Source organism: Octopus bimaculoides, chromosome 8 (assembly GCF_001194135.2).
Source record: "Octopus bimaculoides isolate UCB-OBI-ISO-001 chromosome 8, ASM119413v2, whole genome shotgun sequence".
NCBI lineage: Eukaryota > Metazoa > Mollusca > Cephalopoda > Octopoda > Octopodidae > Octopus > Octopus bimaculoides.
In genome coordinates, this window is record NC_068988.1 from 95,722,253 (window position 1) to 95,742,336 (window position 20,084).

The 20,084-nt window shown below is 36.5% G+C and overlaps 2 protein-coding genes across 2 annotated transcripts in view; one reads left to right on the top strand and one right to left on the bottom strand.

Moving 5' to 3' along the window:
- LOC106868248 (arginine/serine-rich protein PNISR) overlaps positions 1 to 7,744 on the top strand; it is a 39,572-nt gene extending 31,828 nt beyond the window's left edge. The window contains exons 10-13 of the mRNA XM_014913418.2: positions 1,131 to 1,184; positions 2,976 to 3,155; positions 5,116 to 6,259; positions 7,620 to 7,744. Of these exons, the coding sequence (XP_014768904.1) occupies positions 1,131 to 1,184; positions 2,976 to 3,155; positions 5,116 to 6,259; positions 7,620 to 7,644 (1,403 nt within the window). The 3' untranslated portion in view covers positions 7,645 to 7,744. The remainder of the gene's footprint in view (positions 1 to 1,130; positions 1,185 to 2,975; positions 3,156 to 5,115; positions 6,260 to 7,619) is intronic.
- A 2,086-nt stretch (positions 7,745 to 9,830) lies between these two features.
- On the bottom strand, positions 9,831 to 19,849 carry LOC106868255 (superoxide dismutase [Cu-Zn]). Its single transcript, XM_014913431.2, has 5 exons — positions 19,651 to 19,849; positions 14,202 to 14,298; positions 12,689 to 12,758; positions 10,803 to 10,917; positions 9,831 to 10,040 (listed from the first exon to the last, which is right to left on the bottom strand). Exons 1-5 carry the CDS (start codon positions 19,717 to 19,719, stop codon positions 9,924 to 9,926), a joined length of 468 nt encoding a protein of 155 aa, XP_014768917.1. The 5' UTR covers positions 19,720 to 19,849; the 3' UTR covers positions 9,831 to 9,923.
- Between the last annotated feature and the right edge of the window lie 235 nt (positions 19,850 to 20,084).

The window sequence follows — 20,084 nt, forward strand, 5'->3', positions numbered from 1 at the left end:
ACATTCGTCCTAAACCATGACTGCCATGTTATGTTGGCAAACAATCTTTACTCCAAAGTACTGTTGCTGAATATCTCTTGTTGTGAGATTTAAAAATAGTAATTTTCTAATAATAACGATATTTACAAAAATATTTAGTGAGAAGAATTCTGTGTAAAAGAATTTGTTTACTTGGAAACTGGAATCCTTATTTGAAGCTTCATGTTGCAGTTCTTTGTTTGGTGAATGATTTAAGATATTTGGAATACATTGAACAGCAGAGGACCTGGTGAAATATGTTGTACTCTAAGTAAATACCAACAACCATGTGTACTTTGAATAAGTTTCCCCTCAGTAAACCTTTATTTTTCTTCTTCTGCAGCTTAATTAAAAAGCCAACATGTTTAATTGCTTTAATGCTAATTAAACACTTTTTTTTCTCCTGTTAACTTCAATATTTAGTCTTGTTATGTACTCATTGACATTTGTTTGGTTGTTTTAGTTATTGTTTTAGTTTTATGTATGTGTGTGTCTGTGTGTACTCAGACACACACATACATACAATTTTTGATTGAATCTTCAGTTCTTTAACGAGGACATTTTCATTAGATGTCAGTTCACCGCTGACAAAATTTGATTTTATTCAATAATGAAATATTCATGCTGTTGCATGTTTATAGAAATTTTGACAGTTGAATCAATATTTTTACATCCTTAGGCTTTTATTATTATTATTATTATTATCATCACTTGTTTGGATGTTGATCTGGTATCATGTTTAAATTGCTCGCCTCGTAATTGTTTTGAAAACAATCTGTTTTGTTTAGCCGTAACTATTTGCAATGAAACTGAGCTGAGCTGCTTTGGTAACATGTCTAAGTATTTCTGTGAGTATTTTTTGATGAGATGCTGTTCAAGAATTATGTTTCAGAGTGAAAACCTTGTTACTTGATAAAACAATGCTGATGCTGCCTTCACTGTGTGTGTGTGTGCGCCATCACCACGTCCTCATCGGGGCTGCCAGGAGGCGCAGTGCTCCTGCTATCTATTGCAGCCCATTTGCTGTGTTTTTTAATTCTACAGACGTCTTCCTACTGATGCTTCTTGAATGCTTACCATGACTAATTATGATTTTTATAATTGTATGTAAGCCCCAGCAAAGCAGCTTGCCAACTCCACTGCTTTGGCTTCTTTGTCAACCCTTGGTAAGTACCGTTCGTTCCTTTTTTTTCTGTCAACACAAAAAAAAAAAAAAAAAAAAAAAAAAAAAAAAACTTCTCATGAGAAATATTATTGCAATATTTTATTAATATTTCTCATTTACTATTTCTCCCCTCATTAACTTTTGAAGGACTTTCTGCTGTCCTGAAGGCTCTTGTTATCCAAATCCTTCAACTTCTGACTTTCTGCTGCTACTAATAAGGAGTTCAGCAAACAAATATCAATGATTTCATTTCTAATTCATTTTCATATCTCTTCTTTGATATTATTTTGAAAGCCAGTGTTTGTTTTATTCTTGTTTGATTCCAATTTACAATAAACAGCATTAATACGGATCAGATTTTTTTAAATTCTGATTTTTAAAATAATTTGTTTTATTTGAAAATTAGAGTTGTACTGTGATTCTCTCTTAGAATTTGAGGTTTTTAAAAATTCAACTTTTTTTTTTTCTTTGTAAACCCTTCAGTTTAAATGGAATTTTTTGCTTGAATTATATACTAAACCTCATCTGCCATTTTGGAGGGAATGTAAAATGGAATAAACCTTGCCAGATGAGATTGGAGCCTGGTGCAGCCTTCTGGCTTGCCAGACCCCAGTCAAACTGTCCAACCCATGCCAGCATGGAAAGCGGACATTAAACGATAATGATGATGATGATTACATGAAAATACTCTAAACTTGTATGTTATTGACACACGAGTTATAAGTTTTTCTTTTTTTTTTATATAAAACAACTGTAAGGACATAGTCAATATATTTTGTTTGCTATATTGTCTGGATTTACTTGATGGACAGTTAAAATGGCATGAGATAATGTTTGCAAACCATTTAAATATTGCAGGCAACATTTACCGGTTTGATGCCGAGTTGAAGATAATCTATACAGAAGTGGGTTATGCTTGATTATCAAACTAAAGATGACAAAAATAGTGAAGGGCTGCTAATTAATGATCTTTAAGATCTATAAAAAAGGGCCACATTTTATCTTCAATACTGTTGGTGTTTATTTGATAGGAACTTAGAAGCTGGATGCCTACTTTCTTAAAAAAAAAAAATTGAAGGCAGCCAGTGGGTTAATTGGACCACAATGAAATTATTTCTTGTTTCACTTCTGTGCTTTCCCCACAGAATATCTTCCCTAAAGAATTTCTATTTCTGACTGCTAGGTTTTTCTTTCAACCTGAAGAAGCAATTCATTAATTACATTACCATATTCTCAGCTATGTCCATCTCCGAGTGTAAAAGAGAGAGGATATTAGCATTGCTATTCGTTTTGTAATGAAAAGAAAAAGCCGTATTTATAAAATATCTCATTCTCAATGCGTAAAGTTGGCTTTGACATGAGACAATGAGAGATGGTGCCTTTGTTGATTATGAAAGAATAGAGCTTTATTGGCAGATATGCTTCTTTTCCTGGTGGTATCAGATGGTTATTATTCCATTAAACATTGATGATAACTACATATCTATAACCAGTGCAATGTTTTAGTATTGTTTACAATTAATATTTCCTTATCTTGCCTTTGTCCATTGTCTCTCCTTTCCTCTTAACTAAAACAATTATGTTGGTTGTTGACATTTTTTTTTTTTGGCTTTGAAATGTCAATTCCGTTACAGGAAATGGTAAGCGATTGTTTTAAAAATCTTCTTTTGTTTTATTAATATATGAAACACTTTTTTTGTTGCAATAGGAGATGTGTTTAATTGGCAATTCTAATGACAAACTGAACCTCTTTCTTATCCCGATAATTAATAGTTTCACACTTTTTGTTTAGGTGTTGGTTCAGACTCTGGCAGTGATGAGGAAACTCCTTATAAACCAAGCAAAATTACTGACAATGACAGCGATGAAGAATCTGACAATGCACTCCATGAACGAATACGACAAAGGCAGCTCTCTCGGCAACAACGCAGAAATTCTGATAACAGTAATTCTGACTCTGATGGTGGCGCAGGTGAGGAATTCTTACAACAGTTTCTTAGCTACCAATTCCTACATCATAACAACCAATTCATCCATTTTCTCCACTCGTTATTCCTTAGTCAACCCCTCCAGTGGGTTTTATCAGAATCATCTGTCTTTAGACATTTCTGCTGGATTCCCAAGTGCAACCAATCAAGACTATGGATATTATCCAACCATCACATTCTTGGTTTACCCCTGGGTCTCCTGCCAGCTGGCTCAGTTTGAAGAATCTATCTTGTGATTCTTTCCCACAACATTCTCATCACATATCCATAATTCTGAAATTGTGACCCCTCAGTGTGGAGAGCAGCATGACCAGAGACATTCACTGACCTTCAGATCTATTCTTTTAAAGGCTTTGGTTAGAGGACTACAGTCATGCTGGAGCACCCTGTCAAGTAATGTTACTTGCTACATCATACAACCAATAAATCCATTCATAGTGTTGAAAACTCTTAAAGCCCTATGATTTATTGATTTCTGCAACTCCAGAATCCTGAATGCCAGAATTAACTTTCTAATTTTCTATGATATAAAATATATATATATATATATATATATATATATGCTGGTGGCATGTAAAAAGCACCATTTGAGCATGGCTGATGCCAGTGCTTTAAAAAGCATCCACTACCCTCTCGGAGTGGTTGGTGTTAGGAAGGGCATCCAACTGTAGAAACCTTGCCAAATCAGATTGGAGTCTGGCGTGGCCTCCTGGCCTGCCAGATCTCAGTCAAACCATCCAACCCATGCCAGCATGGAAAGTGGATGTTAAATGACGATGATGATGAAGAATGTCAGAATAGATTTTTACAGAGAAAAAAATGGCTTAAGTGTTATGAAGTTGACTTTTATCTATGCTAGACGGTGTAATGCTTACTTTTTCTGTATAAATTTATTAAAACCATTAAATGGTTAACTACTTTTTGAAGTCTGATGTTCATGCTGGTAAACACGGTCTGGTCCATATTTTACATTGCTTGGAGTTTCTCCCTATCGTAATGGAGCACCATTGACATACATAGTGATATGGACATTCCTGACTGAAAAAAAAAATGTAATGATATGGCTAATCTTGATTGTATGTTTTTATTTTTGTCTGTTTATTACCAAGCATAGTTTTAAGTTTGTCACTGATTACGCCAATTTCGAACATTGGCTTCGTTTACATTAAAATGCCCCCCAGCAGCTCTGTTGCCACATTCAAATGCATATTGAGCATATTTAACTTTTCCTTTGCAGTAAACGATTCATAAGTTTTGCCCATACTGACAATAATGGTAATGAGAAATTTTAAAGTTTGCTTGACATTTTATAAGTGTGAAAGGGATTAAAATTTCGATACTCCATATCAAAGGTTCCGACAAGAATAGGCAGAAAAGAATTCTGTTTACATAATCAGCTTGATCGGTCACCTTCCTCTGTCGGTTGAGTAAAGTGTCATCCAAGCTAATGTTTATTGGTAATTAAACTTAATTTGCAACACCTGTGCATATTTATCAGCTTTGTTTTTGTTAGTAATTCTTACCAACTTTTCCTGTGATTGTGATTTGAGAAGACATACAGAAGTATGCTAAAGATCAGACATAGTCTCTTGTGAGCAAGAAACTTAAAATAAAGTTTATTATAAACAACACAAACACTTCGTAATTTAATAGCTTTCAATGTGATACCTGTTAAACAGAAATTATTTTTATGTAATGAAAATTTAATAAAATCTAATCATAAGTAAGTGAAATTATGCTAAATACAACTAAATTGAAAACCTTTTTCCGCTGGCTATATTTGCAATTCTGAAAACTTTTGGGTGCGAATTTTACATGAGTAGAAGCTTTTATCCTGAAAATCACCTGCATAAATTACACAGGTGCGCAAAATACATTGGTTTTTACGGTATTTGATAAAACTCTAAACTAAGTTTCCCATCTCAAAAATCTTTTCTGTTTCAGAGCCAAGTCCTGTTTCATATCGGGAGAAGATGGCCTCAACTAATATTGAAAGTGGTCTTGATAAATCCTCATATAACATCCCAAGCAGAAAAGACAAGAATTCTGGTCAAGATCTTAGATCTGATGACAATGAAGACAAAAGTTTGGGTGACAAAATTAGTCTGTCGAAACCATCTGCTGACAGTGGGAAAGACAATCAGAAATTTATTAAGGAGACAAGAACTGTATCAAAAAAAGACTTGAAATCATGTAAGAAATCTGGTGTAAAATCTGTTAGCAGCAGCAGCGGCAGTAGCAGCAGTTCAAGTAGCAGTAGTAGTAGTAGCAGCTCTAGTAGTAGTGGTGGTGGTGGAGGTGATGATGATGAAGACGACGATGATGATGATGATGATGATGATGATGGCGGTGGAGAAGGTTATTCTGACTCTGACAGTTCTAATAGTTCGACAGATTCCTCAAGCAGTGACGGAAGTTCTTCGTCTGGTTCTTCCAGCTCCGATGAAAAGAAGAAGAAATTGGCCAAAGTCTTTCACCATGAGAAGCTGCAGAGTTATTTAAAGAAGAAAGAACGTGATGGGAGGTCGAAGCAACACGACTACCCTGATGGGGGTAAAGTTAGCAAAGATGAGTCTAAGAGGCGTGGTGGAAGTGGGAGGAAGAGTAGTCTTGACGATGACAGGTACCGACGTAGTGGCTCTCGAGACAGTTACGACCGTCAACATAGTCGGGGGTCTGACCGTTACGCTACTAGTGAGAAATACAGCAGGGAAAGTTCTGAGAGTGGTAACCGACGACACCGAGGGGACAGATTTTCTGATGACAAATACTACCAGAGTAGTCGTAGTGGTCATCGTAAACCTAGCAAGGAATATTATGAATGTGATTTGGTACCGACAAGAGAAGGCAGCTATAGTAGTGTAGGAAGTTCTACCTCAAAAAGTCGACAGTCGTCTAAGCGGAGGAGATGTCGGTCATCCTCTGAGAGCGATCACGGTAGCAGCCAAAGACATAATGCTAAATCTAGCTATGACCGGTGGTATGAACAGCGTTCAGAGCGCTACAAGTATTCTTCAAGAGATAGACGTGATTATGACAGAAGCGGTAAGAGATCAAGTGGCAAATACAAGTCTAGATCCAGATCAAGGTGGGGCTACATTTCATTTATCAAATTTTACATATTTCATGTCTTGCTTTTTTTTTTTTTTTTTTTGTGTGTGTCAATTTCTTTCACTCTTGTCTATTTCTCCCCCCAATTTAAAAGTAATTTTATTATTGACTGAATTAAATGGGGGAAACTAAACATTCTTCCTATGAATATTTTTTTTTTTATACCTATGTCAATGTAACTCACACCTGTCATATTTTACTGTGTCCATGTGGTAGATATGACTATTTTGAAGAGACCAGGTTACATTCATTTACAGCTTATACAGGAAGAGCTGATTTATTATAAAGGATTAATCAAAATCCTCTCTATTAAATATGAGTGTACTGTTGGTCTGTACAGTGAATATTTATATAAAATTTACAAGGATTGCATTTATAATTAGTAATTCTACAAGAGAACTAATTTCTATTCTATTAAGATGTCCATAACACATCCAAGACAAGTCTGGGCTGTTATGGTTCCTGCCACCTTTATTTTATATTTTACTTCAGTCCAACTTAGAATGTTTCATTATAACTGTTAGTATTTGTGTGTATGCATCTGGGTCGTTTCCTGTAACAGGAAATTGGTGCTTGCTTAGTTTATTTTGGGGAGGACTTGCTGCTAAATTCATGGTGAGAATAGCATTTCCAAAACTTCAGAAAATTCTTTAATAAGAACATATTTGGGATCAATAATTTAATGTTTATTTGAAGTTAGGTTATTTATTTGTTATACTCATTATGGTGTGGACATGTTTTCAAATTAAGAAACAAAATTAGTGAACTAATTAACTTACATTTCCCTAATAAGTAAACAAAGAACTAATTTAATTATAGTTATTTTGTATTCTTTAAGAATATGATACTGACTGACATAGATCCTTTGAAGAAAAAAAAGTGATTTTTAAGGCTTAAAAGGAGGTGTTGCTATTGTGTTGAAATTTCATCTTAACTGTTCCAGAAACTGTTTGCCTGCTTTGTTTCTTGGAGTCACCTAAATATATTAAAAGTGACCAGAGAAGAAACACCTAACCCCTATGGATGTTCTTTGCTGATGGGTAGCATTTGTAATATTCTGTAAATTTTGTATATTTGATAATTTCATTAAGGTATACTGGTGGTTCTGTTTTGCTTCTTTTTTTTATTTTTTTTCTTGTTACATTTTGTTATCATTCAAAACAGTAGTATTAGCTGATAGTGTTTGTGCTTGTTGTTAAATGACATGTTATTTAAAGCCAAACCATCTTGTATTTTTCTGTCGATTGATTGATTATCCATTAAGTATACCCGTCCTTCCATTTGGAATCTTCTCGTCTGATGATTTCATGTGATTTTACTTTTTTTTTTCATTTCAGATCAAGTTCCAGATACAGAACTTAGAACAGGTGGTAATTTTTTTTTATTTAGGTTCCCCTCTCCCTTCCATCTCTTCATGACTCTTACATTGTACAGACATTTCTTATTAAAATTTGTAAATTCATTCCTTTTGTATTTGTTTTGTTTTCCCACCATCCATCAGTTCTGCAGCTTCTCTCTTTCATCCAGAAAAAAAAAAAAACATTCAGTACTCAACTCCAGAATTAGCTGTGAGATTTTGAGATTATGGACATTTTTTTGAGGCAGTGCCCCAGCCTGGCCACAAAAATAAAAGATATTAGACACTGTGATAATTTATATGGACACTAGATCGAGTCCAGTCTTGTATTTACTGAAATAGTAATACATTAGTATCTGTTGATGTGGTGGGACTGGCTGGATTCATTCTTCTCTATAGAAACCTCCCTCAAATGACAACCATCAACATGAACACAAATACCTGCCCACCCTTTTTTCATTTCTCATCTGCTTGAGATTAATATCTTCTAATTTTCTATTGTTCATTCCCTGGCAGCTAGAAAGAACTCCATTGTTTTTGGTTATTTACTCCAGTTTAAACCTCTTCCCCTCTGAACGAAAACTAATCTGTCGCTCACTCTGTGATGCTCGATGGGCAGCCAGGACTTCTCTGCCTGTCTATCTCCCTTCGATTACACTCAGACAATAACTGCCATTGTCAGTGGAATGTTATTTAGATCACAGTTATCCTTCTGCTGTTGTCATGGAGACAGAACCAGAAATACCATTCTCTTTCTATCCTTTAATTGCAGACACCATACAATAGCAATGCTGTCATTGTAACATTATTAGGTGACGAGACATTTCTCTCTTCCGCTGCCATGGAAACAGAGAGCCATCCCATTCTCAACATTGGTTTACATCCATGTAAAAGTGATTCCGTTCAGCAGTGTGAAATTATTTCCTGAAAAACTTCAGGAAACAGAAGAAACAAAGCAGACTTTTTCTTTTACACATATTTAAGAGGACTTACTATTTCCCTTCCTCTTTAATAAATCTATTGGGTTTTGATTAAAAAGAAAAGTCTCCTTTGTAAATGGTTTGCCCTTGTTCCTTTACATACAATGTTAAATGAAGTAGTTCCTCACTGACTGGGGCCACAGGGATTAAATCAAACACTAGATTCTACTTTATTTCATAGCATTTCAGCTTTTTGCTGGGAAATGCTTTTTAAGTTGCAGTTACTTTGTTATTTTTACATTTGCACTTTTGAGGAGGAAAAAAAAAGAAGTTACTAACAATCAATATCCTTTTCACCTTACAAAGCAGGTGAAATAAGAGGCCTTTACTGAAAAACAAAAAGAAAACCCAGCTATGGTCCAGCAACAGAAAAGTGGCCTCGCTATAAAACAATGCCTCTATATATTTGATTAAATGATCTGTAGTTTAGTTTTTTTTTTTACAGTAAACTACAGATTTCATTTCATTCTAATTTTATCTAAAAACTTTTTAAAATATTAATTCTAATAATTGATGCAGTTACTTGTTCAAATTTTTTCCAAAGTTTGTAACTGATGCAATTTGTTTTTGGTGCCAACATTAAGAGCAACTGGATTTGGCGGTTGCTAGAAACAAATTTTGACCCCATTTGAAATCGGCTTTAGCATTTATGGTCAATGATTTCACTACAACCAATCTCTATTCTGTATGCCTTGTCAAACCGGCCCATGGAAACATTCCAGCCGTTTGGGTTAAAAATATTGTTCTAAATACAGTTGTATATTTAAGAGATGAGGAATTATTTACATTTGATGGATATTTTGTCATCTTGTTTGTTCAATATTAACTGCGAAAATGCTGAACACAGTATTACGTGGCTGACAAAAGTTTTCATACTGTTAGATCTGAGTTTCTGAGGTTGTTCCAACTTAAATGTTTCTTGTAATTTTTAGTAAGGTTTGATAAGAACCTGAATCCCCAGACATGTTAATACTGCTTGAATGAGTGCATATAGATCAAACTAATGTATGGTGTATTGCTGCAGAAGAGGAATTTGATATTAGGAAGGGCATCTGTCTAGAAAAAATGCCACAACAGACAATTGAAGTGTCTGGCCAACTCCGTGCCAAAGTCTCCAACCCATGCCAGCATAGCAAACGGATATTAAATGAGCATGTTGGACGAAACCTGCAAAAATGCCCCAAAACCCAGACATTACAAGAAGAAAATGATAAATTAAGAAACGCTCTTTATTAGCAACAAAACTATTCATTTGAAAACTAACATTTATGAAAATAATTTTGGAATTCAGTGATTTATTGAACTTATTTCTCCAATTTTGCAATACCAATCACTCCACAGGCAAGTCTTCTCCCGGCGTTTCCAGTCGTCTTGCTATCTTTATGACCGCCAAGACCCAAGTCGTCAACGTCTTCATGGACCTGGAGAAATAAATGAAAAACCAAACAGTCAGCATTTAGATTACTCTGTTAAATGTGATACTCATTCACATTGCTTTCAATTAATTCTACTCAAGAGGGTTATCAACAATCATCATCGTTTAACGTCCACTTTCCATGCTGGCATGGGTAGGACGGTTTGGCTGAAGACTGGCAAGCCAAGGCTCCAGCCTGATCTGGATGCCCTTCCTAACACCAAACCACTCCAAGAGTGTAGTGGGTGCTTTTTTACGTGCCACCAGCACGGGAGCCAATCCGGCAGTAACTAACTTTTGTACCCGTCAGCAGATATTTGAATACCAATGACGCAATGTATTTTCAGTAAAAACAGGAAGGTTTGTTATCCCATTTCTTTTGACCGATGTTACTGAAAATACTTTGAATGGCACCCTGAAGATCTCCCCCTCTTTTTATCAAAATACTCTTCTTCCTCACTGGATAAAAATTCACACACTTCTACATCTCCATCTCATTCATCCTAAGACAAACCACCGTTCTCTTCCTTTTTCTTTTATATTTTTGAAAAAATCTTCAAGTATAAAATCCTTGAAAGTCAGAATTACAAGTAATTACAAAAATCTCAATCATATTCAGGTTGGAACGGTTGTGTCTCGTAGCTTTGAAATTTTGATGATGTGATTATTTTTAGAATGACATTGCAGGGTAGGTATGAAAGGCCGGATCCTGGCAAGCTTTATTGCTGAAGGTTTAAGTGAGGTTTTGTAAAATTGTCAGTGAACTTACCACCAAGGTTCTTCCAACGATGCAGTTTGGTCCATTCAAGCTTATTACAGCATCTTCTATATTCACCTTTGCTACATTCTGAGCAGACTCAACATTACCAAGGTCACCAACATGCCTGAGAAGAAGAACAACATTTTTTACATTCAGAAAGAATCATCTAGACCAGTGGTTCCCACTGGTGGTCTGCAAAGGTAGTACTGGGCAGGCGGGAGGGGTCTGAACTAAATTCAGAATGTTGAGTATGTTACAGAAATGGCTTTTGTAATTCAATGCCGTTTCAGTTGTAGACACTGAGTTTATTTTGGTGTAGCAAACTTTCAGCAACGTCAGTGAATGTATCACTCACCGTCTGCTATATATTGGAGATGGCAGATTTAATCTGGGTATGTGACTACCGGGTATATGTCATTGGACAAGCTGTAATAAGGGTAAATGTGTCTGACATTGCTGGGACGGTTGTCTCGTTTTAATATAGTGTTTTTAAATGTGCCTATGAACAGATTTCCTCTCAGACAAAAAACAGCATCATGCCTATCAAAGATGTATCTATGGAAAGAATGATATAGAAGATGCTTATAAAGATACACAACTATACTAATCTGGTTTCTATGGCACACAGCAAATAAGTTAACTCACTCATCTGTTGCAGGTAGTTGGTTTTTACTTTTCTTTAGAAGCTAACTCATTACTGTCAGCCAACGGAACACAGGGTTTAGAGAGACATGGCTGCTTACAACAAGAGTGAGAGATAGGAAAGCTTTTACTGTTGAGAGTTCAATGTTGAGGCCATTAATATAACAGAGCAGCAGTAATTGAGATTAAAGCAGTGGTCATCTATTGCTGTGAATTGGACAGCTGCAGGTGAAAGGATTCAATTTTAAAACTATACCCACCCAGTCACCCACTACTGCCAAAATTTTTGAAAACATCTGTAATCGAAGCATGAAGTATAAGCTGATGCACATTTTACATATTAAGAACATACAGAGTGTGTCGGCTAAATTTGACAGTCTGCTTAAAAAGGAAAAGAAAATACCCCAGCCAAAAATAAAAAGTATTTAAAAACAAATGAACAAGGTTATGGCTGAGAGATAAGTTTAGTCAAAGTAGCTTCCTTCCCTCAGTTTCCACCACAACCTCAACACAGCTCGCAAAGCTGGCATTCCTCATTGTGTTTCTCAGAAGATATTTGCACACGTTCATCTTGGCCACTAGCTTGGCCTTGGTATTGCAGAAAGAACGGCTGACACCTCTCGGCGGACGCATAGCTCGCTGCTGTTATTCGGAAAGGATCAATGGGCCACGCTTTCGCAGTCCGTATTCATACTGAAAATCGAGATCAAGCGAGCTTTTGCCCTCAACCACGCCCCACACACGTAGTAATCCATGGGATTACAAAAGCAGGAAGAGGGTGAGAAGGCCAGAAAATTGAGGGGGCTGATGAAATTCTGACAATCACTTCTAAAATCTTTCTGGAGCTATGGCAAGGAATCAAATCTTGCTGCCACACATATGACCTCCCAGTAGCAACCCTCTCCAATCAGGGATTGACCACAGTCTCCAGTTGCTTCACATAGCTGTCTGAATTGAGCCCAAGGCCCTGTTCAAAGATGTTGGGCAGCATGACCATCTTCACTGGAGACACCAAAAGACTAATCGCAGTTCGTGTGTCATCATGATACAGGTAACTCCCCTAATATTCAGATGGCTTCCTGTCCTCCATCTCCACTAACTTCCCAACAACAACTAATTCTTGTGCTCTCCAATGCTGTTCACCAAAACATCAAGCTGTTCCTGAATAAAGATATCTGACCTCATCCAGCTCTACAATAGTTATGGAGCAGCACACATTCGGTGTTTAAAAAAAAACTCTAAAAAATATTTACCTAGTTTCTTTAGTAGGACCACCATGTTCTTTACCCTCTGGGTTGAAATGTGCACCAGCACTCACACATCCTGTATTTCAAAGAAAATTAGATTAGATTAGGTTTTTAAAATCAACTGTCCATTATTAACCCTACAAAGTCAACTCCTATGGAATTTGAACTCAAAATGTAAAGAGAGAGAGAGCCCTAAATACTAATACCATTCTCATGTAATGGTTCTTCTGCCATTTGGCACTTTGGACCCACAACTGATATTTTAAGCCCCACGTTAATCAATGCCTTGAGAGAAATTCATAGATGGAAATTGTATGGAAGCTCATATGTATGTGAGTGTGTGTGTGACATTGGTTACCTTCATTTAACGTCTATTTCCCATACTGGCATGGGTTGGCTGGTTTGACCAGGGGCTGGCAAGCCAAAGAGCCGCACCAGGCTCCAGTTGTCTATGTTGGTTTTGTTTGACACATCAAAAGAACCATTTGAGCATGGCCGATGCCAGTGCCACCTGACTGGCTCCTGTGCCGGTGGTATGTTAAAACCACTCACTACACTCTCGGAGTGGTTGGCATTAGGAAGGGCATCCAGCTGCAGAAACCTTACCAGATCAGATTGGAGCCTGGTGCAACCTCCTGGCTCACCAGTTCTCAGTCAAACTGTCCAACCCATACCAGCATGGAAAGCAGACGTCAAATGATGATGATCTGGATGCCCTTTCTCTACAGAGTGTACTGGGTGCTTTTTACATGGCCTTTTAAACAAATGACCACCAGCCGTTTGACATGCTATTTACCATCTTAATTGAACAGGAAGGGTGACTGGCTGAAGAACACGATCTCAGCTATTGATTTCTAATATACTTTGTCTAACCCATGCATGCATAGAAATTATCATCATCATCATCATCATCGTTTAACATCCGCTTTCCATGCTGGCATGGGTTGGACAGTTTGACTGGGGTCTGGGAAGCCAGGAGGCTGCACCAGGCCCCCAAACTGATCTGGCAGTGATTCTACAGCTGGATGCCCTTCCTAACGCCAACCACTCAGAGTGTAGTGGGTGCTTTTTACATGCCACTAGCACGGGGCTCACAACTACAATTTCCATTTGGTTTTGATGTACTTGGACTCAATAGGTCTCCTCAAGCATGGCATGTCACCCTATGATCCAAGGTATTTTTGAGTGGGTTGGTTATGCGACACTGGTGTACGTTACAGCTGTGGACTCACTTTATTTGCCGAGTCTTTTGTCATTACCTCTGTGAGGCCCAACGTTCGAAGGTCACGCTTCACCACATGGACTAAAACTGAACAATAATGACATATGACTGAAACATAGTTAATTAGTTTCTTGATTAACATTTATTTTGTTAACATACACCTCACTACCAGATATTTACTAGAATTAAAAAAAAACAGTTACACCTGTTTCACATTGGGGGGGGGGGTCTCTTCACATTCTCAGTACTACTTCAAAGACAGGGAAAACTCTAAAGGAGAGAGAAAGAGTTCCTTACCATTAGTATTGTCTCCAAATTCATGAATATGGAACCCATGCTTGCCATCGGGCATTCCTGAAATCTCTCCTGTAACCTTCACAGGTCCATTACTGCACTGAAAAGACAATTCAGGTCCTCAGCTTTTGAAAACATTACAAATGCACACACACATGTTACAATAACAAAATGGAGGAAGAAGTTTACTCTTGTACATTTATATACCACATAAAATTTATTTAATTTATATAATGTATAAATTCTGCATGTATAATACACAGGATGGATGCCAGTCAGAATTTCACTTGCTCACTAAACCCCACAACCAAACTTATTGAATCAGCCATGGAAGTGGTTGAGTATTCCATAGACACCATTAATGCTAGAATCAGAATGATAGAGTGAGACAAGAACTGGATCTTTGAATTCCAGAAACCAGCCATCCAACAGGCTTCCAGTTTCCACAGTTTCCAATTTTGCTGTCAAGCCATGGAATGCATTTGAACCTGGGACATTGTGATTAAGCAAATTTGTTAAGCATCTGACTACAGCACATCTATATAACATGCAATCATGACCAGGTCATCCTTCCTTCCTTTAACCGACTCCATAAAACAGGGGTCAATGGTTTTCAGCTGGTGCAACAGAAACTGTACGGCATGTCTGGACAAGATCATATTTTAGCCATTATTTGATGCCAAAACAGAAGGATCAAAACAAACTTTGGGAGTGGAATCTGCAGTTGGAAACCTTGAATAGTTTTAAGATTTGGAATTGAATATTCCATCTTTCCACCACACAAAATGGAATTGTTCTATGCTATACTTTTCTTTCATTTATAAAAAAGTTAACGATGCTTTGTCTGGATTTCACAATCCACATCCTGAGGAAATATTGTCAATGCATGACCAACGCCGGCCAGAATGGAAAACGGACGTCGATGACGAGCGATGTACAAAAGGTTTGAAGAAACAAGACCCTCTTGCTACAACTTACAAACAAAACCCTTGACAGCATTAGATGTCTTGTGAGATATTGCTTTATCTGTTAACCTGTGTTGATGCTTATGTGGAGGGACCTGTGGAAGAGATAAAGCCAGGAAGACATGGGACAAGGTAGTGAAGCACGATCTTCGAATGTGGGAGTCACATGAAGGCAATGAGAAATGACTGTGACAGGAGCCAATCTGTGGCCCTGGCAACGATCACGCTCGGATGTGCTTTTAACGGTCCACTGGCACTAGTGTCAGTCAGGCAGTACTGTCGTGCGTAGAAAATCCAACATTTTGGACACATCCTCCAGGAAGGGAGATTTATGTCCTACATTATAAATTGCAAATAAGAAAATGGAGTACTAAAGAGAGAGAGAGAGAGAGAGAGGATGAAGGGTTGCTGAAATAATATCTGAGAAGAACAAATCCATTTTAGGGAAGCAGAGACTCTAGTATTTGATTGGTGTTTGGTTCTAGGTTCAAATCAGACAGAAGTCAAATTTTGCCTTTTCTCTTTCCATGGTCAAGGAAACAAAGAATAACTAAACACACTGCATGACCTTTTGTCTGAGGTTCCATTGTGTCTACTTATTCACCATTCTGGAGAATTAAACTAAAACAATAAACAAGCATTGATATTGTGTGTGTCCCCCCCCCCCATTCATATGGGACGTTATTTTCCTTTTCATCTCAGAATGCGAGTTATTGTAGCAACCGCAATAAACAATATGTATTGTTACATATAAAACAATAGTTCAAATGTTCTAATAATAATAATAATTATTATTATTATGAAGGCAGCGAGCTGGCAGAACTGTTAGCACGCCGGGCGAAATGCTTAGCAGTGTTTCGTCTGTCTTAAAGTTCTGAGTTCAAATTCCGCCAAGGTTGACTTTGCCTTTCATCCTTTCGGGGTCGATAAATTAAGTACCACTTGCGTAATGGGGTTGATGTAATCGACTGGCCCCTTCCCCTAAAATTTCAGGCCTTGTGCCTACAGCAGAAAGGATTATTACCATTATTCCTCCCATCACTATTCCAACACCAGTTCCTGCATCTCGGTTCTACTTGTACGAACCATGGTGGACAACTGTATTTAGATTATCAGGAAATTTAAATGAAAACCATGTCTAAACAAACTAGCAGTGGACAAAAAAAAAAGAAAAAGGAAAGGAATTGTTGTTTTCGTTTTCCAGCTTCTAGAATGGTTTACCTATTCTGTGTGCAGGATTATAAGTAATTATGTCCAATATAAAGTAGGAAAAAGACGATGATGATGTACATAAACAAGCGTCAATTGAAAAGAGAAAAGACCAAAGAAACATGTTATTCTTGTCCGATTTACAAAAATATTTTATGTAACTGATTAGTAAAATTAATTAAACCGAGTTAATTTTATGATATATTTTAGTCAATCAGTAGAGATTTCTTGTAGACATTCAGACGTTCTATACATGTGGTAAAAACGATATTTTATGAGATAACAGAGGGAACCTGTGATTAATTAAGATTAAATTGAATTACTGTTCTGAATATCTTTTATCAATAAAATAACACCATAATTTTACAAGTATTCGAAGAGTCCAGTCTGTCGTTTCTATGATGTCTCTTCAGTTTAAGAACATATTTTTCTTATTCAATGTTTAAAATATTCTTAATTGCCCAAGTTTCAGAACGGGAAAGTGGTACGAACGGTCACCACGACAGTTTAAGTAGTCGGAGCTATGACTAAAATTATATGGATTAAACAAACGGACCACAAATTCTGAAATATTATATAAGCACACAATTTTGTGTGCTTAAAAAGCTGAAGTAGTTACAAGGTTTACTTTTTACGACAAAACACTAATAAATATGAGTATCACTCGTGACTAAAGTAAGGGAGTCAGGGCAAGACGGCAGAACTAGGTCGAACCAACAACACGTGGGGGAAACATTGAATCAAGCTTAACACTACATGGTTTGATGGAACGGATCTAATTAAAATTATCTAAAAGGTGTTCAAAGTGGGCCAATGTCGAATTTAACCTATTTAGGAAAATAACGATATAGCTTTTATGAGAGGTCACTCGACCTGCTAGAAAAAAAACAGCTAAATCATTTGCAAAACCTACCCAACTGCTTAAAAATGGAATACTGAGGAAGAAACAAAATTTAAACTGGATTAATTATAATTAGTAATGTTGCTTAAAGAGTAAGATGTTTATGAAAGTAAGATTTCATATCAATTTTATGAAGAAACGATTATTTCTGTTTTGCAAAGACAGTAAATTGAAAATTTTATTTCAAACCCTTTGGTTGGTGATTAATTACTGCGGCTTTTTTTTTTTTTTTTTCAACAAAAACAACAATATTTAACAAAAACATCTTTAAATGACTGTCTGCCAAGCAAATGGGAAGCAGTAATTGAAGTAGATGGTGAATACGCTCCGGAATAATCAATGTTTCGGAATTAGTACATGATGTCGGTCATGAGGCAGTGTGTGACTGCTCACTCATGACGCCATAGACTTTTACCGAAAGATTGCCAAGATGTTGTTACATGTTATTGTTTTTGTTGAATAAAATTTGTTGAAAAAAAGCCGCAATAATTATGCACCAACCCAATATATATTTCGTTATTGCCCAAAGGGGGCTAAACAGAGGGGACAAACAAGGACAGACAAAGTCGACCTCGGCGGAATTTGAACTCAGAACGTAACGGCAGACGAAATACGGCTAAGCATTTCGCCCGGCGTGCTAACGATTCTGCCAGCTCGCCGCCCAATATATTAACCCTAAACACCGGGTGTGCAGATTCTTTACTTTCGCATATATAATATATATGCTAATTACATGTTAAGGTCACAGAAAAGTATATCAGTAACTAAAACACTTCCAATGCATATCGAATAATTATAATACACTGAACTGATATTACTAACGGCATTTGACCCCTGTACCTGCCTTGGGCATAAGTAGCACAGCCAAGGGAGACTTCCTACATGTGGGGGGGGGGGGACTACGAAAGAACTGTGACATTGAGAGGAGGGTCCTGGACTTTGTCACCCACCAGATCAGGTTCTACAAACACAGAAAGAGGACTTCCTCGGGGGTAGATACAAATAGATAAGTAATGTGACAGACATAACAGATGTTAAAAGGAAGAAAAAACGGGTTTTATACGGAAGTGAAATTAATGCCGTTTATTTTTGAATGCGTAGGGGTAATGATAGTTAAGAAATTTCGCAGTTGTTTAGAATTGTCCATTATTGTTTAGCTCTAATAAGTAAATTGATTACAACCACGCCCATCCACTTAGAATTACATTATCTGATGTTAAGGCAGAATGAGTTTTAAGGGAGATTTAGCTAGTATTTCTAGCAGGTCATGCAGTTAAAATTACATCAATGTAATATAGAGACAAACCGAAAATGAAAAATATGTGCAGTTTCGATCCTTGGGCAAAGTTATCAGCGACTTACAAATAATGTCCTTGAGAAAAGATTTTAACACCATACAACCGTATTTCGACTGATCTAGAATTTTTTTAATGAGTTTGTAAATAAAATACAGTTAGAAATTCATAGACGAGAAAAAAAAGCGAAAAGCGAGATTTTTATTTTAATGTTAAATAAATTACGTCGGTAATTTTACTGCAAATGTTGTATAAACGTTCTACATTTGCAATAAGATCGAACATTTTATATACATATACATGCACACACACCACATTATATATATATATATATATATATATAAACAGGCCCTAATCAAGCACCTATTGAACTGTAAAACCGAGACTTGAAACGGTTAAAACGAAATCTAGGCAATTTAAATGCTTTTATATAAGAAACAGGGTGTATAATACACATGCACATACATATATATATGCCTGTGTATGTGTATGTGTATATATATATATATACACAGAGGCATATATATGTATACAGGGTTGGCCAAGTCACCAGGCAGTAAACCATAACCCATTTAATTCCAAGATTAAAATGAAAAAATTATTTTGAGACTTCGCTAATAAATAGACAAATGCTGAAAATACAAAACAAAAAATAGAAAACGGTGATTTTAACTCAAAGCATTCAATTATTAAACATTCATAATTGGAATGAATAAATAAAAAGTGAATATTAAGTATTTATGGGTTTGATTTACTGTCAGGTGACTTTTGGCCAACCCTGTATATACACACACACACACACAGATATGATTCTACATGTGTATAATTTTTACATATTATACACCTTATTTCTTACATAAAAGCAGAAACTAAATATATTTAAATTGCTTAGATTTTGTTTTAACCGTTTCAAGTCTCGGTTTAACAGTTCATTAGGTGCTTGATTAGGGCCCGCGTGTATATATAGATAAATATACATAATAGAGTTGGAAGAGTTATTATATAAGATAAAGAAAGAGTAAAATTAAGGATATATGGAACCTAATAAGTGAAATTAAAACATTTGTTGTTATTAAGTTTACCTCTTGTTTGAAGAATATTTTGCCGGAAACAGAGTCGGAACATCCCAGAACACAAACAGCCTGCATCATGAAGGAGAGATGAGAAGAAACTTGGGACGAAATTACCAGAAACTCAACCTTTTACAACACTGGCCGACAGACAGACAGACCTGCGCACTGAACACTTGAATACGTCTAGTAGTAGTAGTAGTAGTAGTAGATCGTTATTAATGGAGGAAAAGTACCTTAACCCTCTTACTACCTTCTTTCTTTCTTTCTCTCTCTCTCACCCTTCTCTCTTTATCTCTCTGTATCTCTCTTTCCCGCCCGTTTATCTCTATCCTTTTTCTCGCTGTTGCTCTCTCTCCTATGTATTGTGTACGTATGTAGTGTATATTGTGTATGTGTGCGTATGTAGTGTATATGTGCGTATGTAGTGTATATTGTGTATGTGT